Below are 25,095 nucleotides of genomic sequence, written 5' to 3'. Positions count from 1 at the left end.
CGAAAGGGGGCGATACGGCTAAAAGGGGGGCGTGGTTACTAAACGCGTTGTTAACGTGTTTAGTTTTTGTTTCTGCTTCTTTCTTGTGCGATGCGCGCTTGGACCACTGCCCGCTGAAATGAGTGCGAAAAGAAGCGAGTGTGCATGGTCTAGTCGGGTATACTCGACTAGCAGAGAGCTCAATATTCAGCAAAGGAGCTGCTGTAACTATGCCATAGGCTTTATAGGCAATACATTAATTCACAGAAGCCTTTAAGCTTTCTAGATGAGCAAATATAAAAGATGATGGTCTATCGATATTTATCGATTTTATGACAGCAAACCAAAGGCTTATAGGATATGCTTGCTTCTATAATATTTATTTTTATTTGTAATTTTCGCACAACAAAATATGAGCTAAGGTAATAAGAGATGACCGATATTTATCGATTTCGTGGCTCATTGGCAGTTATCAGTGTTATAGGTAGAACTTGAAGGCAAATTAGCTAAGGAGGAGAAAGGCTGGAAATATGTATATATCGAATTTCAAGTCCTAAAAAACTATCGATGTTTATCGAAATCAATGAGACGGAGTAGGGACCAATGATAAATGACAAACATATAAAATAAAAATATATCAGATCTACAGCTAGTAAAAGCTTTAAAAGTCACTTGAAACAGCGGAGCTACAAAGTTATCGATATATATCGATATACCATTTTATTTGGTAGAGAACTTTTGAAGAATTTTATCAACTGAATGGACAAACAATTTATAATTCGCTTTTACTTTTTGCATAGTCTATAACATAGCCAATACAACCCGACTCTTTAGTACATTACAGGGTATTAAATACAAAGCTGTGCGGTCAAAGTTGGCCACTAGCTGCGGCTCTGGAGCGTCGAGGGGTAAGGTTAGCGGAGGGGCCAGCAGCCCGAAGGAGGGGTAAGGCAGGCAGACAAACGAAGAGACAGATGGACAGACAGACAGACGGACAGACGGACAGCTAGCCAGGCAGGCAGGCACTCAGGCAGTCAGGCAGGCAGACAACAACAGGCAGGCAATGATTTATTTCAGCAATTTATTTGCGTGTTTCGCTTGGCTTTAAGTCTTGTACGTGCTGACGAGCAGAGAAAGTCCATAAATTACACGAGCAGCAGCAACGACCGAGTGACACACACACACACACACACATGCAAACACACACCTGCACACAATTGTCTATGTCTGTTCAGGCTTACCTGCAGTAACAGCAGCTGCTCCCACTCCGCCTCCGGCTGGATCCCTCTCCCGCTCGCGCTGCAGCTTCCGTATGGTCTTCTTGCAGTCATCCAGCTCGTGGGTGAGGCGCTGCATGGCCTTGTTCTTCAGCGCCAAATCGATGCGCATGCTGCGCACCGAGCTGAGCAGCTGGGAGTCCTGCAGCTGGCCGCCGGCGCCGCCGCCAGTCGGGCCATGGCCATGGCTGAGCAGCGACAGTGTGGAGTCCGACTGGGAGATGGGCAGCTTGGAGACACCCAGGGCGGCCGAGGGATTGCGTCGCTGTGCGCCGCTCTGCTTCGAGTTGGGCCGCGACGTGTTGGGCGTCGAGTTGGCTGTGCTGCTGGTGCTGCTGCTGCCGGCCGAGTGCAGCTGCTGCTGATGATGCAGCAGATGCTGCTGGCAAGTGATGCTGGGCGAGGGGCAGCCGATGGTGTTTGTGCTGTGATCCCGCATCGAGGAGCTGCTCGCCAGCGTCTGGGTGCCGGTGGTGCTGCTGCTGCTGCCGCTGCTAATGGCCTTGCTCTGCTCCTTGCTCTGCTGCCCATGCTCCAGCTCTGCATCCGTTTGGGTGCAGTTGTTGTAGTACCTGTCGGCACGCTTCTGCATGAAGCGATCCAGGGTGCGCACCTGCGACTCGATCTGTTCGTTCAGCTTCGTGTTGATCTCCTGCAGACTGCATGAGCAGAGACAGAGATGGCTATGAGTCGAAAAAAGCGAAACAAAACTGGGGGCAACTCAAGCTCACCTGAGCACCTGTGTCTCCAGATCCGCAATGTGCGTCTCGTATTTGGCCTGCACGGAATTGAAGCGCGCCTGCACATTGGCCAAAATCTGCTGGGCCTTCCGATCCTGCTCCTTGGCGTCCGACTCAAGCTGTGCGATGCGCTGCTCCAACAGCTTGCGGCTGCTCATGTTCTCCTGGTCGTTCAGCGAGCACATGGTCGTGCTCTTCGAGGCAACTGCAAGGCAAAGTATGATTGAGAAACTTGTTTAAGGTCTAGCATTAGGGCGTGGCTGCTCACCTATTAGAGCCGACACCGAGTCGGGATGCTTGCGCATGAGAATGCGCTCCATTTCGCGGCACTGGCGCTGCAAGTCCTGTATGATCCGGGCGTCCTTCTCCTTGCCCTCGGCTGCCAGTCGCCGCTCCTGCTGTACCTCCTCCAGTTCGCTGCGCAACGAGCGCTCCAGCTGCACCGCCTCATCCCGATCCCGGCGTGCCGACTGCAGTTCGTTGCGCAGCACGCCGGCGCACTCATGCAGATGCTGCACGTCCAGCTTGAGCATCTCGGACTCCTCCTGCAGCCGACTGTTTTGCTCGCGCAGAGCGCGCTGCGTCTGCGACAGCGATTCGCTCTGCAGCCGCACCGACGCCAGCCGCTCCTCCGTATCCTTGAGCTGCTCCTGCAGCTCCTCGATCTCCTGCTTGAGCACGTGCTCCCGCGACACGCTGCATGTCACGATCTGCTCAATGGGCGAGCTCATTGTGTGCACCAAGTGCTTCGGCGAGCTGCCCACCGCCTTCTCCGAGTAGCTGGCCATCGGAGCTATGGGCTGGCTGCTGGCCACTGCCCGCGCCTTGGCTGGTGTCTGTGCTCCAGTCTGGGGCTGTGCCTGTGCCTGTGGCTGTGGCTGTGGCTGGCTGTTGCTGCTGCTGCTGCGGCGATGCAAGGCAACTCCTGCACAATCCTCTGCTTCGGTCAGTTCCTCCATCTGCATCGAATTCAAATGCAAATAATATTTATTATTTACGGATTAGTCGAGTCGTGAAAGTCCGCCTGCCAAGTGGCCCGGCTGACGGCCTTTGTTGGGTGTGTCAAGTGCGCCGTGCTAACGGCAACACAGACCCCAGCGGGCCCACAGCCAACAAAATAGCAACAACAATAACAACAGCAACAACAACAGCAACAGCAACACCGGCAAACACTTTTTGTTCACTGTAGTTTCTACGCGCCTTCTCCTTTAGCCGTTGCTGCCGTATAGCTCAAAAGCCCCAAACCCCCCCAGTAAAAAAAAACACATTGACACGACAAACCCCCTTGCCTCCCTCCTTTCCTCAGGTACACTCCTCGGAGTTTGGCGAAAAACAATAACAACAACAAGAACTGAAAACCAGTTGAAAAACAACAACAGCAACAGCTACGCAACCAGCTCGCACAGTGCTTCCGAAACTAGACAAACACAAGCGGAGGAGAATCTATCTCGTAATATGTAACAGAAAATCTCTTTCTATATAGTATGTAAATATATATAGAGAGATAGATAGAGATAGATAGAAAGATAGAACGATAATAATATAGATAGATAGATTATCGATATAAGTGGATACATTTTCGATATAGATCAATAGATAGCAATCGTACAGCTATATGAATTAATATTCATATTGCTTGATTGATTGAGCATATGTTCCCTTATTCTAGACTTATGTATTAAAAATAACAGTCAATTCTTCAATACTCTCTTGCAGTCCACTCAGGAGTTGACTGTCAATAAAATGGAGCTAACGCTTCCGCTATTTCCCTATCGTCGTAACCTCTGATGTAATATCCATAGGGAAACTAATCTATTTATATTTATTTATAGAGCTGAATTAAGAACATAACTTAATTCCTGTAATTTTCCTGTATTTTTATTGTATAGCCTAGACCTGTTGCTCACACAGAGTCCATTCAGGGAAGAGATAGAGAGCGAGAGAGACAGAAAGCTAGTGGGTGAGAGAGCGAGAGAGAGAGAGAGAGAGAGATAGAAGCAGATGGATAGAATCAGTTAAATATGCTTGTATTTCACCTAGGATTAATACCTAGGCATAGACAACTAATACCTAAAATTCAAGTAGAAACAACAGTTGTGGAAATTTGATAAGATTAAGTAAGCTCAAGTCTAATATTACGATTAGTTTGTTTTCAATATGAAATCAGAGAGTTAAGATCAATTTCCCTAAGCATAGATGTATGAGTATTGCAAATGAAATTTGGTACCACTGTGCGTTGGTACGTGCCCTCGCATGTCACACTTGCATGTGTATGTGTATGTGTGTGTTGTCTGTGTGTGTGTGTGTATTTAACAAGGGTAAGCGATGACGACTTAGGCTATACTGCGCAGATAATTACATTGATGATGTGTGGGTGTGCGTGCATGTGTATGTGTGTGTGTGTGTGTGTGTGTGCGTGTGCTCTGCTCTGCTCAGCTGTGCTGCGCTGCGCTGTTCAAGTAACAATAACAACAATGGCAACAGTAACAACAATGCACTCTATGAGGCAGCGGAAATATTGGAAGAAGAAAGTTTTCTGACTCTTCTATGTAACCGAAGTTTGTCCGCACGCCCACGCGTCCAGCTCCTATTGAACGATCTCTCTCCTTCTCTCTCTCCCTCTATCTCTCTCCCTCTCTCTCTCGCTGCCTTTCTTGGACTCGTTCAAGTCTCATTACAAAGCGTTCAGCTTTTTGTGTGTTTTCTTCTGCTTCTTCTCCTTCTTCTTCTTCTTCTTTACTGACTACCCATTCGAGCCACTTGAAACGCTCTGACAGCACTCTCGCTTTCATCGCTCAGCTCATTTCGCTGATGGATTCTGGTAGTAGTTGGTAGTTGGCCAAGGCAAATGTCATCCACTGGGTCCCATAGACCAGCTCGACTAACCCATATACGAGTCTTGGGTCTTGTTTCTCATATGTTAATGATGTTTACGTACGTGTTTCGTTTTTTTTGTTTCTTTTTTTTTTTTTTTTTGTGTGTGTCTTTTAAATATTTCTCGAAAAAGAAAAAACAAACTCGCTCGCTAATCCCCACTTTCCATTTCATTTAAAATACCTAGCGAGCGAAACATTTTAAACAACTTAAAATATTACAAGAGGTATTTTTTTCCTCTTTCATTAAGCCATTGTATGAATGGCGACTCGTGACGTATACGAACTTTTCGACTTAGGTATTTAGGAGAGTGAACTCTTAATCCCAAGGGGAATGTCTGAGACATGTGGCCCAGCATGGGTAGAGCAATAAATCTTCACTCTGGCAGCACCATTTCCCATGTCAAGTTTTCTCCATGACAATTTTTCCATCAATAGTTCTTTAAATTTATTGTACTATGAGAGAGATACCCTGTAATATGTGTCAAAGTATACCAAAAGTATGCTATACTAAAGGTTCATATATGGAAGTATTTTGTCAAAGAACCTTTTTAAAGAGTCTAGCTTAACTGGCTCCAATTCTTATCGAAAGTGTGCATTGATTTGTCGATAACATTTTATAGTGTATATCGATCATATACTATCCTTATATGAGATGTGAGAAGAGCGCAATATCATTTTAATATCTGGGTAAATATCACTCAAAGAATCGTATTTATCTATAATAATAATCGATACCAAGATAATACGTAAATTAATAGATCATATATATACTGCTACCAATACTTGACTTATTGATTATATAAATTTCTAGTTGGAAAAGCTTTAAATGATACTGTTTTCTTCTTGAATTATTTATATTAATAATAGATAATATAGCTATAAATAGGAACGTTTCCTCCGCTTCTATCGATTTCTCTACATCGAGAGGAAAGTGAATCTTTATGAAGGCAAATTTCCTATCTTGAAGCGCAAACCATGTCTCGTTTGCAATTTGCCTATAAATACTTGCTATGGATAAGTAGATATACTCATGACTATATATGTACATACATAAAAACAGAGCAGAGTCGATTGGGTATTTATGTGTATTAAGGACAATTTCACTACTTCAGTCAAATGTTGATTATTCGCAATTACTTGAGCTCCATACGCTCTTCCTCAATTGACAATTGATAAACCGATATACATATGCATATACACATATAGAGATATATTTATACATATATCTAAAGTGAAAGGAGCGGCATTAAAGCGGCGATTGATTAGAGAGCGAGAGTAGATCAGAGCAGAGCTACAACAACAGCAACAACAACAACAGCAATAACAAGAGCTGCGCTCATTCAGAAATCATGTCAATGCTTTACAAATTGGAAATCTCAAAAGCCAAGACAACGAGAAGACAACAACAACAACAACAATCGATCAATTTTTGAGTAGCTGCCAATTTCATCTGTTTGTCATTCACTTGTGGGCGGGCACGTCTCACCAGCCACGCCCCCTTCGCGCTTTGTCAAGCAACAATAAGACCGATTAAGACAAAGACACACACATACATATGTATTAAGTGACACTATGAGCAAATTGATATCGATAAACAAGGCCCAGACACTAATTAATGATCGATAATCAGCTGCCTGGGCCTATGCGCATATAGAAAGTGCAATCGGCATTATATAAATCTAGCACATGCTCCAAATATCAATCAATAATCTGCTGCGTTTATTCAAGTCATTTTCGGTGAGGCATTGAAAGTGCATACACGCAGATATCTATATGGTATATCGTATAGCGTATGACGTGCATCGTATAATGCGCAGAGATATTCAGATATCGTAAATATACATACTATAGTATATACTATTATATGTTGTATAACGTTCCCGATTTCATGCTCAGAATTCGACTAGGGAAGTGCATAGATAGAAAAATACATTATATAATATATGTACATATATATATATATATACATACAATATAACAGTTTGCAAAGAAAGTCAAGCCAAATGGGGAATCCCCATTTAAGGTAAGCACAAACTATTTACAGATAGCAAATATAAAATGTTTGGTATGTGTGATAATTGTTGGGCAGGTACTTCTGAGCGCAGACTTTAAGCTATGGTATTATGTATTAACGTATATCAGAGAAGAAAAAGAAGAAGAAGATGAAGATGAAATGGAATAGGGAAGATAACAACAGCAACAGCAACATCAACATTAATATTATGATTATAAGCAAATCAACCCCTGGAAAGAAAGCGAGAGCGGGCGGCAGTTGGTGACATTTGTCTACGATCCGATTTGAAAATTAACATAAAAGATTCAACAACAACAACAACAGCAGCAGCAGCAGCAGCAGCAACAACAACAAAAAGCATCGCATTTATGAAGATTCATGCAACCGATAAAAGCGGGCGACGCTCCACGCTCGCGTCCCACAAGGAAGAGAGGCGTCGCTGTCGCAGTCAGCGTCGCAGTCGCCGCTAACGTTGCTGTAGCTGTAGCTGTAGCTGTAGCTGTTGCTGTTGCTGTTGCTGCTGTTGCTGGTGCTGGTCACAAGCAATCGCCACAATCTACATACATAACACGATTGCCCCACACACACACACACACACATACATACACACACGCATGCACACAGTAAGCGGACACTCGCTCGCACTGAGCGCTGACTGCGCTGCCAACGGCGCCGTCGAGAGAGAAATATCGAAAATGAAATGGCAATACTTTCGAAGCGTTGGTATAAAAGCTCCACTCCACCAATGGGACATGTCTCATTACGGTTTACTGTTAGATCTCGTTAAGATGTACGACGGGAGATCAAGAGCAGCATTTCAAGCCACAACAACAAAAATAACTATGACAACAGCAACAGCTCTATTGCTGCTGGTGTTGGCGGTCAGCCAAACGGCGGCCATGTCACTGGATCGCTTGACCCTGGAGCGGAACGAATTGTCCGCGCCAGCTCAAACACAACCTGAAACGCAACCAGCCACCGTTGTCGTGGATGACATGAAGATGGCCGCCGTGCCGGCGAATGGCGCCACGGATATATTCATGCTGGTGCCAGAGTCTGTGGCCAGCCAGCTGGACGACACGGAGCATGTGAATCGCAACACTATCGAAGAGACTGAAGCGGAGGCCGACGCCGAGGCCGCAGCTGAGGCAGAGGCGGCCGCAGAGGCGGAGAATGCAGCGATGGGCGAGAGCGCCGATATGCTGATGTTGGAGAGCGAAGATGCGCCGGTCATGCAGCTGGTGGAGCTGCCCAGCGATGTGGTTGAGGCACAGACCGAGCGGACAGAAACAGGCGGACTGGAACCGGTGGCAGCGGAGATCGCATCGCCAGAGCTGATCGAGGAGCATGTGGTTGAGCAGCCCATGGAGCAGTCTGTGGAACAAGCTCAGCTGGAGGCCATGGCAGAGGCGACTACCGAGGCAGTTCAGCAAGCCAACGAGGAGGCGCAGGCCGATGATGAACTGGTGGCCGAGGACAGCACGCCAGCTGCCACAGATGAGCAGAACAGCCCGGCTGTGCCAGTGGAGCAGCAGGTGGACTCCGAGGCAGCTGAATCTCAGCCAGAAATCGTGGAGCAACAGGACTCCCAGCCGGAGCCAGTTGCAGTCGCTGAGAACGAAGTGGACACCACCGAGGCATCATCCATGCTGGAGACCATCTCGGCGGATATTGAGCAAGGCCTGAGTGCAGCCATGAGCGAGCTGCTGCCCGAGGAGCTGAACGTGACCGAAGCCGAGGAGCAGACCCAGCAGGACGAGCAGTCAATCAGTCCAGCTGAGGAGACACCAGCAGAGCAGCCAGTCGAAGATTTCGAAACACAAACGGATGCTGCTGAGCCGATAATGGAGACAGCCACGGAACAGTTAATCGAGGAAGCCATGCCAGTGGCTAGTGATGCCGCTGAAGAGCAACAAGCGCCAGAGGAGAGCCAAAACGATGGCGAAACATTAGTGGAGGAACCAGTGGCAACTCCAGCTGAAATTCCCGTGGCAACACTCGTCGAAACACCAGTAGAAATTCCAGCCGAGACTCCAGCTGAAGCTTTAGCCGAAACTCCAGTTGAAATTCCTGCAGAAGCCCCAGTTGAAACCCCAGCTGAAACTCCAGTTGAAGCTCCAGTAGAAGCCCCAGCTGAAACTCCAGCTGAAGCTCCAATAGAAACTCCAGCTGAGACTCCAGTTGAGGCTCCGGTAGAAATCCCAGTGCAAGCACCAGTTGAAGCCGAGTCAGAGGCTGAGAAGGAACCCTTGAACGATGCCGAATCACAGCGCATCGAAATTGTTAGTGTGCCTGAACAAAACGAAGAGGAAGCTGGCAAGCCGGCAGCTGCTGTTCAGCCGGAGGTGCAGCAGGAGGCGGAGCAAGCTGTGGAGGAGCAGCCAGATGAAACACAAAAGCAAAATGAGATCTTGGCTGATGAAATAATCGATGCGGAGCCACAAGCTGAAGCTGAAGCTGAAACTGAAGCTGAGCCACAGTCAGAGCCAGAGCCAGAGCCAGAAGCAATCCAAACTCAACCAGAAGCAGAGGAGCAGGTTGTGCCACAAGCTGAACCGGAAGCAGAACCACAAGCTGATGTGCTAGCTGATGAAGTCCCAGCTGAAATTCAAGCTGAGATTCCAGCTGAAATCGCTGCAGAAATTCCAGCAGAGATCCAAGCTGAGATTCCCGCTAAAGCTCCAGCTGAAAATCTAGTCGAAATTGCTGCTGAAGCTCCCGCTGAAGTTCCCGTTGAAATCCCCGCTGAAATCCCCGCTGAAGTCCCCGCTGAAATTCCCGCTGAAGTCCCCGCTGAAATCCCCGCTGCAGTCGCAGTCGAAATTCCAGCTGCTCCTCAACCAGAGCCCGAGCAGTCGATCCTGACCACGATCATACCCGCCGTAGTGCCGCAGACACCCCAGCGCGAGTCGGAGCCCATTCAGGTCGTGGACAGCGTGTTGAACTATGTGAATGCCTCATTCATACAGCAAGATCCGTTGCCAGACATGGACGCGGAGCAGGAGTCGGCCACAGAGAGTGCATTCAATGCACAGTTGAGACGCTACGATGGAGCACAGCTGTGGCGTATTGTGGTGCAAACGGACAAGGACAAGAAGCTGGCCGACGAGTTGCAAACGAAATACGGTAAGTGCCACATGCCACATGCCACAGGCCGCATGCATGACTAAACCCTCTCTTCCTCATTCCTATCTAATTCCTGCAGATGGACAGCTTTGGAAGGAGGTGAAACAGGAGGTAGACTACCTGCTGAAGCCACAGGTGCTGGCCGCTGCTGAGCGTCACATACGCGCCGCAAATCTATCGCGCATCGTGCTGATCGATAACCTGCAGCAGGTTATCGAAGTCGAGAATCCGCCCGCTGAACAAATCGCCGAGCTCCAGAATCGCAAGGGTGAGTACCCAAGGCAAGAGTATGAAGTAAACAACTGAAATGAAGAGAAATGCAAATTTTGGGGTAGCATTTCGTTTGTGCCCCAGCTCAGGTGTCGCCATAAATGAGCTTTTAATGCAGCTAATAGTTGAGGCGTGTGAAAAGTCATAAAACGGAAAGTGTCACAACGCACGATAACAAAAAATCAAGTCGCTGCCAGGGCACGGTGCAAAGGTAGAGCAGAAACTTGAGTGAGTCGACCACAGATACCCTGTACAATGCAGCTATTCGCAACTTTTCTCAATTCAATGAATTAATAATGATGGTTGATAATTTATTATGATAATTAATAATGATGGTTGATAATTTATTATGATAATTGATCGACTTTTGAATATAGAAATTTTATCTGAATTTGTCTAGTGATATAAAGTGAAATAAGTGATATACATACCTCATCTGTATGGCTGTATACCAAATGTATCGTTATCGTTAGTAATCGATAATTATTAAAACCTTAACTTAAGATGCGTAGGACTTGTAAGCAATAACAAAAGCGATATATATCGAACTTAATTGAATGAATAGATATATGCAATAATCGATCAGTTATTTCAATTAGCCTAGGCCATCGTCATATGACATTTGCTTGGCCCATTTTGTTAATGTGAATTCAGCTATACATTCGATATACCCCACATCAAGTATTTCATTTGGCAAGGGATATCAGAGGAACAGACCGTGAAGGTGGCTCAAAATTTATGCAGTCCAGAAGACAATCGAAAAGGGGTTGCAAAGGGAAAAATAGACATCGAGTCTGTCGATTGAGTGACAGGCGGAATAGTTGCGACAGCTTTTTAAATGCCATTGCCACGCCCACTCGCACGTTTACGGCCATCGCCCCTCCCACCGAAGTTGCACTTGAGACTGAGATATGAACTTGGGTAGGCAGCCCGGCAAGACACTTGTTTAATCAATAACAGACAGGACACGCAATTTCCTTAAGTCCCGAGCCAAGTCGAAGCACTTGACACTTGGTTTCCTTACGACCGAGTTGAACGAACGGCCGGTTGGGGTTGCCATAGTTTGTTAGCGTAAACTAAACTCACTCCCTCTCTCTCTCTCTCTCTCTCTCTCTCGGTACTTTTCACAGGACACCGGCTCACCTGGCAGGCATATCATCGCTTGGAGGACATTCATGGCTTCATTGATTATATGGCCAAAACCTATCCGGACATTTGCTCCACCGAAACGATTGGCTACTCCGTGGAGAAGCGCCCGCTCAAGATTCTCAAGTAAGTGGAATCAAACTAAATTGCTTAGGAGCAGTAAAGACTAATGCTAATCGTCGCAGGATCTCAAATGGCAATGCTCGCAATCCCAGCGTCTGGATCGATGGCGGCATGCATGCCCGCGAATGGATCAGTCCGGCCACTGTCAGCTACATAGCCAATCAGCTGATCGAGGGCTGGGAGGATCTGCCCGACCACATGCGCAACATTAACTGGTACATCCATCCGGTGGCCAATCCCGATGGCTACGAATACTCTCACACAACGGATCGCCTGTGGCGCAAGAACATGCGCTCCCATGGACGTCAATGTCCGGGCGTCGATCTCAATCGCAACTTCGGCTACAAGTGGGGCGGCAAGGGCACCTCGGCCAGTCCCTGCTCCCAGACGTACCGTGGCAGCAAGGCCTTCTCCGAGCCGGAAACGTTCTACATTTCGAAATTCATTAGCGGCTTCCCTCGCGACACCTTCCAGGCGTATCTCTCGTTCCACAGCTATGGCCAATACATACTCTATCCATGGGGCTATGACTATCAACTAACCAAGGATCGCGCCGATCTAGATCGCGTGGCACGCCAAGCGGGCTCGGTAAGATCAGTTGGCCTAACGAATGATTCTTGAATATCCATTCAATATCCATTCTCCCCTCATTTCAGATCATCACCAAGTCTTCGGGCGTCAAGTATACTGTAGGATCGTCGGCTACGACGCTTTATCCCGCTGCCGGTGGCTCTGATGACTGGGCCAAGGGCATTGCGGGCATCAAGTACGCCTACACCATTGAGATGGGCGACACCGGTCGCTACGGCTTCGTCCTGCCCGCCAAGTTCATTCAGAACAACGGCAAGGATGGCTACACCTTTGCCGACACCCTCGCTCGCGCCATCATTCAGGGTCGCTCGAAGGATGCCCGCAGCAGCACCCGCAGCATCCGTCGCCGCGTTCGCTAGTTGCCTTCCTCCTAGACTTAGCTCAATATGAATTTTTTTTTCTCGCATTCATAATTTATTATTTTTTTTTTGTAATGTTATTTATACGAAACTATTTATTTATTTATTTATTTGTAACTAGACAAATTGAATATATCAAAATAGACTGAGACATGTTTATTGAAAAAGAAAACCAAGAACGATCGATTTAGAGGCATGCTCAAATTACCGTTAAAGGGAAAACTTTAGGTGACAGACGAACATATCTTTGGGTCATATTACGATTGGCCAACAAGTGGAAAATACTACACTTGCTTTGTTATAATTATCTAAAAAATGTACAAAAATCAGAGGCATGAGACCAAAAATATCATATTCAGATGCTCTACAAATAATATAAACAATTTATAAAAACCTCGAGATATTAGGTGATGATTTTGCATATATCTATAGATGATCTATATATGCTCAATTGTCTGCCAACAAATAATTTACTAATAATATTTTCAAATGATCTACAGATAATATACAGATGATCTGCAGATGATCTACAGGCAATCTACAGATGACCTACAGATCTATGGATGATTTATAAATTATTTTCAGATGGTCTACAAATATTTTATTGATGATCCATAAATGAACTACAGATCTTTTACATAGTATCTTTGCTCTGAACTTTCTCTGAAAGACTTCTATAAATATATATACAAATTTATTTCAGGAGTGTTTTATACAGTTTATTCTTATATCTATAATAATTTTTTAATTTGATGGATTAATTAATTTCCCGATTCACAAAATATACGAATTTATTGAATGTAAATCAGACACACGAACTACGACAATGAAATTCAACTAAGAATTATGGCACAAATAAAATTTATATGAGTATTATGGATAAGTATGGCAAATAAAAAAACTGGTTAAGTCAAATATTAAAGATGATAAGAGGTCGAGTATGCCTAAGAGAGATGGAGAGAGAGAACGTAAGTGAAAGACTTCGACAGAAACAGAGAGGAAGAGAGGGCGAAACGAAAGCGACTGAGAATTGCAACAAATAGTTTGGGCAGTATAACAGTATAACAGTTATTTATAACATTTCGAGCAAAGTAAAAGTTAAGCTATGCAAATTTCTGGCCCACCGACTGTGCGTCTGTGTGTATGTGTGTGTCCAGAGAATTGAGAACAGCGGCAAAAGCGAAAAATGTAGCCGTTATTTGGCCAATTCGAAGCGTGCCGCATGCCAAACAGAATCGAACATCGAATCGAGCAACATTCATCAACAAATTCGAACGCCGCAAACGCAGAGTCTCTCAAAATGCATTACGCATACGCACTGCTGGCCGTCGCATTGTGCGCACTGTGGCTGCCACAGCCGGAGGCAGTGAGGCGCTACGATCTGTTTGCACGCAGCGGCGACAATCTCGTCCGTCTGCCCTTCTTCGGCGGCGGCGTCGCCCAGCTGCTGCGCTACCTGCGGCCCATGGAGCAGCCCAGCGGCGGCATGAGCCGACGCTCGCCTCTGCGCGCTGCGCTGGACGAGAACTATGTAAGCTATCGCGGCGTTCAGCTCTGGAAGCTCAACTTCAATGGCACTCGCAAAATGGGCGACAAATCACCGGATGCCCAGTTCCAGCAGTTCGTCGAAGACTTCGGTGAGTAGTGCGAGGCGTGGCGAGGCAACCACCTGAGGCCTCTCAGTCTCAGCCCATCAATCTAGCCAAAATACACAGAAATCGACTCGAGCGACGTTCTAACGAGGCGCTCGATCACGGAATCCACATATTTCATGTTTCCGATTGGGAACCAAACAAAATTGAGCGAGGCTTTACCGAAGACTTGATGCTCTACCATAAATTAATGAATTAATCAATGTGAGTCGGATTTGTTGATTGATTGGACCAGTTAGGCAAAGATGTAAAGCTGAACTTATGTGTTGCCTGATTGACTAACTGACTGATTGATGATATACGTTGAAGTGAAAAAGAAGTAGTCAAATTGAATAATTGTTTGATTGAAGATCTACACTAAGAACAATTTGATGGATTGAATGATTGTGTTGACTGTGCGAATAATTGATTGATTTACAGGTAGACTGATTGACTGATACAATGAATGAATTTAAGTTTGACTAATAAGGGAAAAACTTGTAAAACTAGAAATAATACTGGAACTAGTATTACTTCACGAATGCCTTGACTGCTCGCAGTCTATTTGAGTGATTGATTGATTCTCCAGACGTATTGATTGATAAACAAAACAATATGCTAGAACAGCGAATTACCCATCTAATATATTAGCCAGTCTTCTATCATAACTTAAGAGAAACAAAAAACTAATCAAAATATAGATTCATGTATATTAAATACGCATTTTAAGATAATAGCCGTGATTAAGAAATTTATATTAGTCGCTGATGACTATCCTTAAAGATATGCAGAATAGACTTCAAGAAACTGTCAGGTATGCAAATCGAATCCGAAACTTGTAACTGTTCGAAAACACCTGCTGAATTCGAGATCAAAGGTGGGCTATTGACCTCTTTACCGAAAGAATAGAATCGAGCAGCGTGTCAAACATCAAACGCCCAACCACAAACAGTGACTCAAGTGAACCACAGTTAGACAGCCGGTCAGCCGGTCAGCTAGTCAGCTAGTCAGCTAGTCAACTACTAATCACCTGGCGAGAGGCAGGTGGCAGATAGCAGGTGTTCTGCACACATAAAATTGATATTAATCATGAAATTTTCGAACTTGGAATTCAGCGAATTTTGACCTTCTGCTGAGAGATGCGAGAGTGTGGAGAATTAGTTCTGTTTGTGTGGCACGATCAGCATGATGTTATTGTTGGCACTGGGCCTCGTACCACTGCTGACGGTTGCCAGCGTCGGTGGTGCACAGTGGCTGCTGTGGCGCAGTGTCTCAGTGCCGGGTCTCGCGACTCTGCCCGACTTGTGGACGCTCAACAGCACCGAGCTGTACGAGGCGACCTTTGAGAGTTTGCAGTGGCTCTCGCCCACCGATCTGCGACGTTTCGATTTCCTATCGCCCAGCTCCACATATCAGATCAATCGACGCTATCGCAGTGGTGCCTCGGTGAAACGATATTACGGCCATCAGCTCTGGAAGCTGCATGAAACGCGTCTCAGGCAGCCAAAACTACGCACATTCCTGCGACACTTTGGTAGCCATGAGCAAAACATCGCCTCATTCCATCCATCGGCGTGCTGATAGATCTCTTAATCTGTGTATTTCGCAGGCAGCGAGGTGTGGAACGTGAATCAAGACGGCATCGACGTGATCATCGAGCACAAGAACGTGGCTGCCGCCCAGCAGTATATGGCCCAGACCGCGTTCAGCTACAACATCATGATCGACGATCTGGAGACGGCCATCGATGAGACCTACACGGAGATCAGCGACACGGACACCGACCAGGACAATCCATTGGCCAACTACTCGCTGCCCTGGCTAAATCGTGAGGGTGTTCTCCTCACCTGGCGCCGCTATCACGATCAGTCAGATATACAGCAATTCCTGCAGAATGTCTTGGAAACGCATTCCGAGCTGGCGGAGATCGTGCAGATTGGCGTCACACGCAATAAGCGACCGCTGGAGGTGCTCAGGTCTGTCAACAGTTACTGCTACAGTTACGTATTGCATTACGTAAACGTTTTACGTATGCGTACTGCTCACTGTTAACTCTGTACTGTTAATTAACAGGGCTGTTTTAGCCACTGCTAATGCTACTAATTGCTCTGTTGGCTTTTCAGAGTCTCGAATGGCAATTCAAATAATTTCGCGGTCTTTGTGGATGCCGGGATGCAGGCACGTGATTGGCTCAGCCCGGCGGCGCTAACCTATGCCATCTCGAAGCTGACCTGGCTGTGGGAACAGGGTCAGGCGGACAGGGCGATGCGTCACATCGACTGGTACTTTCTGCCGTTGGTCAATCCCGATGGCTATCAGTACTCGCGGCTCACCGATCGACTGTGGACCAAGAATCGCAATTACGACACTACCACCGGCTGCTACGGCGTCAATTTGGATCGCAACTTTGACTATGCCTGGGGCGAGGCGGGCGCCTCATCCAATCCGTGCAAGAATCTCTATCGGGGCGCCAAAAGCTTCTCCGAGCCCGAAACACGAGCCATGCGCAGCTTCCTGCTGGGCATGCGCGACTACTTGGGTGCATATGTCTCGTTCGGCGGCTACGGCCAGACGATTACCTATCCGTGGGGCGACGCCGACTATGTGACCAGCAATCAGCGCCAGCTGCGCCACACAGCTCGCCAGGCCATCCTCAACTTCCGTCGCCTGAACCACGCCGAGTACAGCATGGGCAGTAGCTATCGCCAGAAGCTGGCGAGATCGGGCAACGCGGCCGACTGGGTGCAGCAGCACATCGAGCCGCAGTTCGTGTACAATGTCTTCCTCAAGGATCAGGGTCGCTATGGCTATCTAATGCCGCCCCACTACATACTCGAGTCCGGCGAGGAGGTTTACGAATTCCTAAAGACCATAGCTCAGCAGTTGCAATAAGTGAAGCCGCATTGATTGATCTTGATTGATTGATTAGAATTTATATAAATTTAATTTAACTTTTTTTTTTTAACTATTTATTTATTTATTTGTTTTGCTTTCAATGCAAACATCGCGCTTTATAATTTAAATTAATTTACGATGCATCTGTATGTCAAACCGAATTCTGCTTTAAATAAACATGACGAACAATAGATTTCTCGCCTCTTTATAGGTTTCCATTGACACATTGTGCAAACAGTTGGCAAAAGTTAACCACATCAACTTTCAAATGTTTATATCTTTACTTTGATCATCTAATAATTATGACATAGTCTTGCTAATGGACTTGAGCTAATAGCTACTGCTAAACCATTAGTAATGATGCCACGATCGTGATCAATATCGATGTGTGATGCAAGGGAAACACCCAGAGTAATTAATGTGTTTATTTACCAGCTAAAACTATTAATTATGTGATTGAAATTTATAGAACTTTGAACTGCTTGCTTCAGGAAGGGAGAGAAAAAAACATTGCATGCTTTTAGGCGAGCTACTTAAAGCTGTACTTAAAGTTTGAAGCAATTATTAAATGAAGCAGAAGCTATATATTGAATATAAATAAATATATACAAATATATATACACACACACACACCCATAGATAGCCAAATAGAAAGCAGTCGAGGAATAAAAAAAAACAACTATAAATGAGCGGGTGAGAGAGCAGGTCTGCAAAAGCTGTTGCTGCTAGAGCCTAAGACAAAGACAAAGCGAGAACGAGACAGCGAGAGAGAGCGAGCGAGAGGGAGAACCACCGATAGCCAAAGCTAGTTGAACTGGGTGAAACTTTCACTTTCAATCGCGTTTTCAAAACTAGTATAAACAAATCGGGGGCGAACGAGAGAGAGAGAGAGAGAGAGAGAGAGAGAGAGAAATGGGGAGTGGGAAGTGGGGCTTAAACTGAAATTGGATAAACGACGAATGGCGCGACAACGGGCAAAAGATGTTATTCATTTATCTATTTATTTAACATGCATATAAAAATTATGCGAAGCAGGCGAAAGGCCAGCGATAAACGTTTGCCGCGCAAAGAAAGTGATTTTGAAGCGCTGCACGAAGACGAAAAAAAAATGCGATAAATCGAAGAAAAAAGCAAAGCAATATATCCAAAGCACGACTCGAAACTCAGCATATTCACGACCATGCGATACCCTACATATGCAACCAAAGCGACAAAGAGGCTGACATCAAAGGCAAAGCTGGACCTGAGAGTGTGTGGGTGTGCATTTCTATATATACATATATGTCTGCATATGTGTGTGTGTGTGCGTGTTGCTTTAACAACAAGCATGAATCGCCTCATTTTGAGTGGACCACAAAAGCGCATCGGATCGTCAAAAAAGGGTAAAATACAAAAGTGAAAATCGTTTTTAAGGTACAAAGACGAAACCACAAGAAGAAGAAGAAGAAGAAGTAAAAGAAGCAGAATAAAAGGCGAGCACAGCAACAATACCAAATACGCAAAATACAAAGCGCAGCCGCAGCAGGCAGAAGAAGAAGAAGCAGCACAAATAAGTAACGATATATAAAACTTAATTGGTGTGGGGGGAGAGCAGAGGGGGCGGGGTTTGTGGAACAACATGTTGATTATCATCAAAGGCGAAAGAAAGTAAAAACATGCCAAGTGGGTCAAAAATTGCGCCGTCATAAGCGCGCCACAGTCACAGACACACACACACGCACACAGAGAGACGTGAGTAATACAACTGCATTAATAAACGTCAATTACATAGTCAGATGCAAATACACACGCATACATGCACATTTCAACAGTTTGCGCTGTGCTTAAATTAAATTTACAACAAATCACAATGCCTCACAGATAGAAACGCACACTTGCAAACAGACTGGATATATCTATTGTACATATATGCACATACACATACACATGTATGCATCATACTCATATCAAGTCATCAACTGGGAAAACCAATCTTTAAATTATTTTGTTTCCTACTTCTATAATTAAAGTTGCCTGCAACAGTGTGTGTATGCGGTTCTAGCTTTACTCCATGTATGTATGTGTATGGCATTTTAATTAATGTTTTGTCTGGAATTTCCATACTTCAAGGGCTTAGCAACAGCATGAAATGTTGTATATTTCCATTAATTGCAACCAATAAAATTGCGCAATTTAAATTTGGAATAAGTGAAATAATGTGAAAATTGAATTTTCGATAAGATGATATCTAAATTTTAATTGATGTGACTATATCTATTTAACGTTTACTTCGCCATAAACTCTTTATTGCAGTGTACACTCAGAGATATATTCATCTAAGAGGCTTGCATACTTTTAGCACAGACTGTGCTCCAATCAAGCTGTGCCTAAAATAGAAGTGTTAATTGTGAATGAACTATTTGCGGCGTTACGCTGAGCGCTGAGAAGGCTTAGAATGACAAATATAATGCAAAGCTGTGAAAACTAATTTAAAATAGAGCAAACTTCCAAAATAGTGAACTTGAAGATACCCTATAAATTTTTTTATCGAGTTATTCCCACTTCGAAATAGCGTTATTACGAAATCAGGCAACTCGACTCCACTACAGATATTATTTACTTTAATTTTTGTCAACTATTACACACACACACACACAGAGATTATGCCCCGTTGAAGCATTTTCAATGGGTATTAAAACATCATTGAGGCTCTGCGACTGTTTGCCGTAGCAAGTGCAAAGTGCAAAACGGACGACAACTGCATGACTCTGTGAGTGTGTGTGTGAGTGTGTGTGTGTGTGTGAGTGAGTAATAGATTGAATTTTGATAAAGCACACGAAATGCAACAATAACAGCAGCTGCAGCAGTAGCACTAGCAGCAGCAGCAACAACAGCAGCAACAACAGCAATAGCAACAGCAACAGCGACAGCAACAGGCGCAAGCGCAGCAGCAGTTGCGTGCGCAGCGACGCGCCGCGTTACAGCACGAGAGAGAGTAAATGTCGCTAACTTGCAGCGAACTGGAGAGAGCGCGCGCACTCTCTCTAAAAAGAAATAGAAAAAGCAATAGCAACAACAATCATGCTAACTGTAATAGCAGCAGTAACCACCCCACCACGCACGAGCTTCACAAATTCGCCGTTGTTGCTGTTGTTGTTGCCGATTTGCTGTTGATGCGTGACTGAGTCTCTCGCATTGCTGCTGCTGACTGCGCTGCTGCTGCCTGCGGCCGCTGCTGCTGCGCTGCTATTGGATGCTTCGACTGCTGCTGATACTGCTGTTGTCAATTCATTCAGTACGCGCCGATCGCTCCAAGATCGGTCGTCAGTTTGCAGCGTATTTTTCTTTCCAAAACTGTTTTTTTTTTTTTTCACTTTCTGTTGTAATTCTGTTTAACGTTGGACGTTGGTTGTTTATTCACTTTTTTTTCTTAAGCCCGGTCTCTTTTTCTGATCGACTTTTTTTTTGTGTTTTCTTTTTTGTTGCTGTTTTTTTTTTTTTTTTTTTTTTTGAATCGGGAAACAGCCCTCGGCGCAGTGGCCCGGCTTGATTTTATATAAAAATTGAAGCTACACAAAGGCAGCATTTAGTCTGGCTCAGTCAGTGGGGGCTGCCAAGTGTAACAGTCACTCACACTCACACACACACACACACACTGGAAAGGTGTGTCAGCAACTGACCGGCAACTGCAGCATCCAAGAAGCAGCAACAACAACAGCAGCTGGTGCATTAATCACTGTGAAACGCCAAATGTAAGCAAATAAATTGAATTGAATTGAATTGTGTGCGAACGAGTGAGACGGGGAGTGAGACAGAGAGTGCAACAGCCGAAGAACGCCAATGCGCCTGCATTTGTAAGTGAGAGAGGTCATTCGTGATTAACATATATGCACATGTATGTACCTTAACATTAGCATTAACATTAACATTGTGGCGAACCTTTAGCGTGCACATTTTCGAATGCAAGCGAATTGCAACGAGTTTTAATACCCTATACGCATTTTAAACTATTCACTAAGGCTGCTGAGTGCATGAGTCAGCTTATTAGATAATATACAAGTTAAACTATAGAAAACTTTCCATATATATACGAAAATGTATGTACGAATTCCATAAATACCAATACCCAGCAATCGGTATTCTCAGCCTGTATCCGAAACTGTTTTTTGTGTAAATACATTGATAGGACAGTCCATGTGCATACAGGGTAATGGCCACGTCAATCACTCTCCACGAGTGCACTCTTACTTGTTTTCAGACTGTTTTGTGACTGGTCAAGGGAAATGTGCAGTCGCTCCAGTTATGGAGCAAAGCACGAACCAGCGATAACATCTGGGACACGTGATCGAAACAAAGGTCGGCCCATATATGATACGAAACGAAACGATACTCTCCATACAGAAGATTCTGTCCGTCCATCCGTCCGTCTATCTGTCCGTCCAGGTGTCAGACACTCCTCAACGTTTGTTTAGTACCATGCGAAGCCCCAGAACCTGTTCTCTGGGCCGCTTTCTGAACTACATACATACAGAAAAAAAAAAGAAAAACAAATCAAAAAAAAAAAAAAAAAAGTAAATAAAATAGAGACTAATCTGTACAGCTCGTCTAAAGCTAATTAACACAATTGCGTGCTAACCAAAGGCGATAATAATTTTGCAACGCCACAACGTTTTCCACGCCCAAAATTGTAAAGAGCGGAAGATTGATTCTGGATCTGATTCAGATTCAGTGCAAAACGCGAAATAGCAATGCAAACATAAAACTGAATAATTTCTATATATATATACTTTAAGCTGTGTGCATATATAATTCATTCGTCTCGATATTACGCTAATGCCTCTCGCATACAAATCAATCAAACAAATTTTTGGCCTCCATCAGCATAATATGATATTGTACCTCTCTCTCATTTTAAGCTTTACCGACTTGCATATCAAATCGTTTAGTATCAGCTTGATGGATAAACAAACATTTGAAAATCATTTGAAATCAAAATGTTCCATATGAAAATTATATTAATTAGTCATATACAGAGATATTTACATAATAAAATATAGAATTCACAGACAGTCTCAACATTTTTATACATCGGGTATTGTAAATAGACGCTTTAGTTGGATTTCTAATTCTCCAAAAATATTCCAACAAAACTCAAACACAAAAGTAATTATAAATTATACAGTTTTCTAGGCAGGATTAAATGTTTTCAAGTACTACGCAGAAGTGACTAAATGATTGTCCAACTAAGTTATACAATGTTGATATTGGTTCACTTACAGTTTGTACACGATTTTGATTATTTAGAATATTATGGCTTTACGCAATGTTCGTCCGTCCAATATTTCACAGTTTGTGGAGTTACAGATTCTCGACTGATAAATGCAAAATATTTTAATGTGCACCCTTACTTTTGAACACGCCTACTGCGGATTCACAAACGAAATTAGAGACTAGAGACAGGCGACTAGATGCAGGAAAATTTACACTCCAGTGGACCGCCCACAGATAAACATGTTAAACTATGTCCCAATGGGGGGGCGTGGCAGAGCGAGCAAAACTATATATATTGCAAGAGTTAAAACCAACCAGCAGATTTTCAGCTATTGATCTCCTCTACGGATAGAGCTATAGGCAATATAGATATAGATCGTGAACGAGTATTATGCAAAGTTCTTAGCTATTTTTCATAATATACATATATCTATTTCACATGGATAGATATTCAGAATCAAGTTCAAACAAAATTGAGACAATTAGCCATCAATTTTAGGCTGATTTTTTCCATAGAGCTGCTGACCCAAATACCCAGCAAAGCGTCACTGAGTGGGTAGCTGGGCGTGTTAATTACATTCGAGCACTTGACTGATCAGTATCAAACGTTGTTATCATTGCACAGATATTGCTGACAGCTGTTAACTGCAAGCTGTTAACTGATTGCTGATAAGATCGATAGCAACATGAATCATCGATCGCTGCTGCTCTGGATGCTGTTTGGCTCGTTGCTGGCCTTGGCCGTGGCGAGGGGCAATTCAAATGCCTCATTGACCGGACATGTCTTGGGCGATCATGAGGATCTGAATGAGATTCCGGTGCGCTATGATGACACGGAACTGTGGCGTATTCACAACATTAGCGATGCATTGCTCTGGACCGTACCCGTCACCGAGATAATGGAGAATAAGTTTGGCGCCAACATCTGGAAGGAAAATCCCAAGTATGTGGACCTGTCCATTACCAAGATGCAGGCGAAAGCCGCACGCAGTTTCCTCAACGCCCATCGAATGGACACTGAGCTGCTGGCCAGAAATGTCCAGGATCTCATCGATGAAGAGCAGCTGGAAGGTATCAGAGCCACCCAGGCAAAGCTAGGAAGACGCATAAGTGAGTTGGGAATCTAATGAAATTCAATCTAAAATTGCGCTCGACTTACATCGATTGCTCCAATCAGGGAAGGCCTCAAACGATGCCAGCGGAATGAACTGGAATGATTACCAGTCTCTGGAAACCATATATGATTATATGCGCGAAATACGGGCAAAGTATCCAGACATCTGCCGTCTCTACACCATTGGACATACGTACGGAGGACGCGAATTGAAGGTCTTGCGGTATGTTAAAAGTCGAAATTTGAATTACCTTACAGAAGAATATATGCTATATATATGTCATAAAATTCACATATCCGTCTGCAAGTCGCTGCATTTATTTGTTGCATCAGCAGATAACATAGCTGCTTTTAACAGTGACACTGTTAAGTTAACAGAGCACGCATTTCACATGCCGCTCGAAAGTATGCAACGCAAAATATCAACGGCTCCGGCTCACATTTGGCAGGCAAATGCTGAATTAACATTTTGAGTCGATGCTTTGAAGTATGCTACATAAATTATTTAATGCGCCAAGCTAACTAACATTATGTTGTCAAGGGTCTTGTCTAACAGCAGCTGAAGAGGATTTAACATAGCTCGCCTAAAGCCATACTTCGATTGCATTTTTCTGTTTTGCAGCATCTCAGAGAATCCGCGCGACAATAAAAAGATTTGGATCGATGGCGGCATCCATGCACGTGAGTGGATCAGTCCCGCAACGGTGACCTTCATACTTTCTAAGCTGATGGATGACTGGGAGAATCAGCCAAAATATATACGCGAGCTCACCTGGTATATAATGCCAGTCATGAATCCGGATGGCTACCACTATAGCCGTACGGTGAATCGACTCTGGCGAAAGAATCGTTCGCCATCGACGCGACATGCCAACTGCTTTGGCGTCGATTTGAATCGCAATTTCGATATTGGCTGGACTAGCCAGGGATCCTCGAAGGATCCATGCAGCGATATCTACCGTGGCTCTGCACCCAACTCCGAGCTCGAAACGAAGGCGGTGGCCGAGTTTCTGAGCAAGCGCAAATACAATTTGGAAGCGTATCTAACCTATCACAGCTATGGCCAGCTGATCGTCTACCCGTGGGCCTTCAAGGCGGTCAAGGTGAAGGATGCGAATGTCCTGCAGCGTGTCGCTAACACTGCTGCCGAACGCATCATCCAAAAGACTGGCACCCCCTACAAGGCAGCCGTCACCCACGAGGTCCTTGGCATTGCTGGCGGCGGCTCTGATGACTGGAGCCGTGGCGTCCTCGGCGTGAAATATGTCTACACCGTTGAGTTGCGCGATCGTGGCCTGAACGGCTTTGTCCTGCCGCCCAAGTACATCAAGGACACGGCCATCGAGGGCTGGACTGTGGCCGAGACAGTTGCCCAGGCCATCGGCTAAACAGGGGTATTCCCCTCTGCCGCTACGATCTATGAGTGTGTGAGTGCGCCTGTCTGTGTGAATGCTTATTTATGTATGCATGTACATTGTACATATTTAAAAGATAAAAAAAATATATATATATATACTGTACCAAAATTAAAATTGATATAAAAATCCTTAATTTGTTTTTCTCTTGATGAGAGATGAATCAGTCCATTCATGACTTGCCGGACTTATATTGACTAACATTATATACATAAATACATGCTGACAAATAGAGTGAGTCCAAACTGAACTAGTTCATAACCGTAGATGACAAATTGAACTAGTTCCT

The 25,095-nt window shown here is 44.7% G+C and overlaps 4 protein-coding genes across 7 annotated transcripts in view; 3 read left to right on the top strand and 1 right to left on the bottom strand.

Moving 5' to 3' along the window:
• LOC108618198 (uncharacterized) overlaps positions 1-25,095 on the bottom strand; it is a 31,146-nt gene that overhangs the window by 4,525 nt on the left and 1,526 nt on the right. Inside the window, exons 2-4 of the mRNA XM_018014112.2 lie at positions 2,265-2,955; positions 1,988-2,201; positions 1,221-1,915 (exon numbers count right to left, since the gene is read on the bottom strand). Coding sequence (XP_017869601.2) covers positions 1,221-1,915; positions 1,988-2,201; positions 2,265-2,955 — 1,600 coding nt within the window. The remainder of the gene's footprint in view (positions 1-1,220; positions 1,916-1,987; positions 2,202-2,264; positions 2,956-25,095) is intronic.
• LOC149267908 (uncharacterized) lies at positions 7,486-12,650 on the top strand. The gene is made up of 5 exons (XM_089472898.1): positions 7,486-10,012; positions 10,092-10,280; positions 11,413-11,554; positions 11,614-12,139; positions 12,208-12,650. The coding sequence occupies exons 1-5, from the start codon at positions 7,501-7,503 to the stop codon at positions 12,499-12,501; spliced, it is 3,663 nt and encodes a 1,220-aa protein (XP_089329024.1). The 5' UTR covers positions 7,486-7,500; the 3' UTR covers positions 12,502-12,650.
• LOC108618218 (carboxypeptidase B) lies at positions 13,721-17,210 on the top strand. Of its 2 annotated transcripts, none has more exons than XM_089472899.1 (3): positions 13,721-14,138; positions 15,742-16,108; positions 16,256-17,210. In XM_089472899.1, exons 1-3 carry the CDS (start codon positions 13,724-13,726, stop codon positions 17,022-17,024), a joined length of 1,551 nt encoding a protein of 516 aa, XP_089329025.1. In that variant the 5' UTR covers positions 13,721-13,723; the 3' UTR covers positions 17,025-17,210. The 2 variants fall into 2 exon arrangements, with proteins under 2 accessions (XP_089329025.1, XP_017869632.1); XM_018014143.2 differs by lacking the exon at positions 13,721-14,138 and adding an exon at positions 15,131-15,666.
• Positions 20,287-24,942, top strand: LOC108618220 (carboxypeptidase B). Of its 3 annotated transcripts, none has more exons than XM_018014146.2 (4): positions 20,287-20,758; positions 22,903-23,387; positions 23,455-23,614; positions 24,014-24,942. In XM_018014146.2, the coding sequence occupies exons 2-4, from the start codon at positions 22,964-22,966 to the stop codon at positions 24,777-24,779; spliced, it is 1,350 nt and encodes a 449-aa protein (XP_017869635.1). In that variant the 5' UTR covers positions 20,287-20,758; positions 22,903-22,963; the 3' UTR covers positions 24,780-24,942. The 3 variants fall into 3 exon arrangements, with proteins under 3 accessions (XP_017869635.1, XP_089329026.1, XP_089329027.1); XM_089472900.1 differs by having other exon boundaries at positions 20,287-20,860; XM_089472901.1 differs by lacking the exon at positions 20,287-20,758 and adding an exon at positions 22,322-22,829.

Source organism: Drosophila arizonae, chromosome X (assembly GCF_054131065.1).
Source record: "Drosophila arizonae isolate 15081-1271.41 chromosome X, UAZ_ARI_1.0, whole genome shotgun sequence".
Lineage (NCBI taxonomy): Eukaryota > Metazoa > Arthropoda > Insecta > Diptera > Drosophilidae > Drosophila > Drosophila arizonae.
This window is presented reverse-complemented; position numbering and strand designations above follow the sequence as displayed.

Excerpts from the sequence above, each read along its gene's own strand:
- LOC149267908 (XM_089472898.1), top strand. The coding sequence starts at position 7,501 with ATGCACACAGTAAGCGGACACTCGCTCGCACTGAGCGCTGACTGCGCT. Across the intron at positions 10,013-10,091 it reads CGAGTTGCAAACGAAATACG|ATGGACAGCTTTGGAAGGAG; the intron begins GTAAGTGCCACA and ends TAATTCCTGCAG. Across the intron at positions 10,281-11,412 it reads CGAGCTCCAGAATCGCAAGG|GACACCGGCTCACCTGGCAG; the intron begins GTGAGTACCCAA and ends TACTTTTCACAG.
- LOC108618218 (XM_089472899.1), top strand. The coding sequence starts at position 13,724 with ATGCCAAACAGAATCGAACATCGAATCGAGCAACATTCATCAACAAAT. Across the intron at positions 14,139-15,741 it reads GCAGTTCGTCGAAGACTTCG|GCAGCGAGGTGTGGAACGTG; the intron begins GTGAGTAGTGCG and ends TGTATTTCGCAG. Across the intron at positions 16,109-16,255 it reads CGACCGCTGGAGGTGCTCAG|AGTCTCGAATGGCAATTCAA; the intron begins GTCTGTCAACAG and ends TTGGCTTTTCAG.
- LOC108618220 (XM_018014146.2), top strand. The coding sequence starts at position 22,964 with ATGAATCATCGATCGCTGCTGCTCTGGATGCTGTTTGGCTCGTTGCTG. Across the intron at positions 23,388-23,454 it reads AAAGCTAGGAAGACGCATAA|GGAAGGCCTCAAACGATGCC; the intron begins GTGAGTTGGGAA and ends TGCTCCAATCAG. Across the intron at positions 23,615-24,013 it reads CGCGAATTGAAGGTCTTGCG|CATCTCAGAGAATCCGCGCG; the intron begins GTATGTTAAAAG and ends TCTGTTTTGCAG.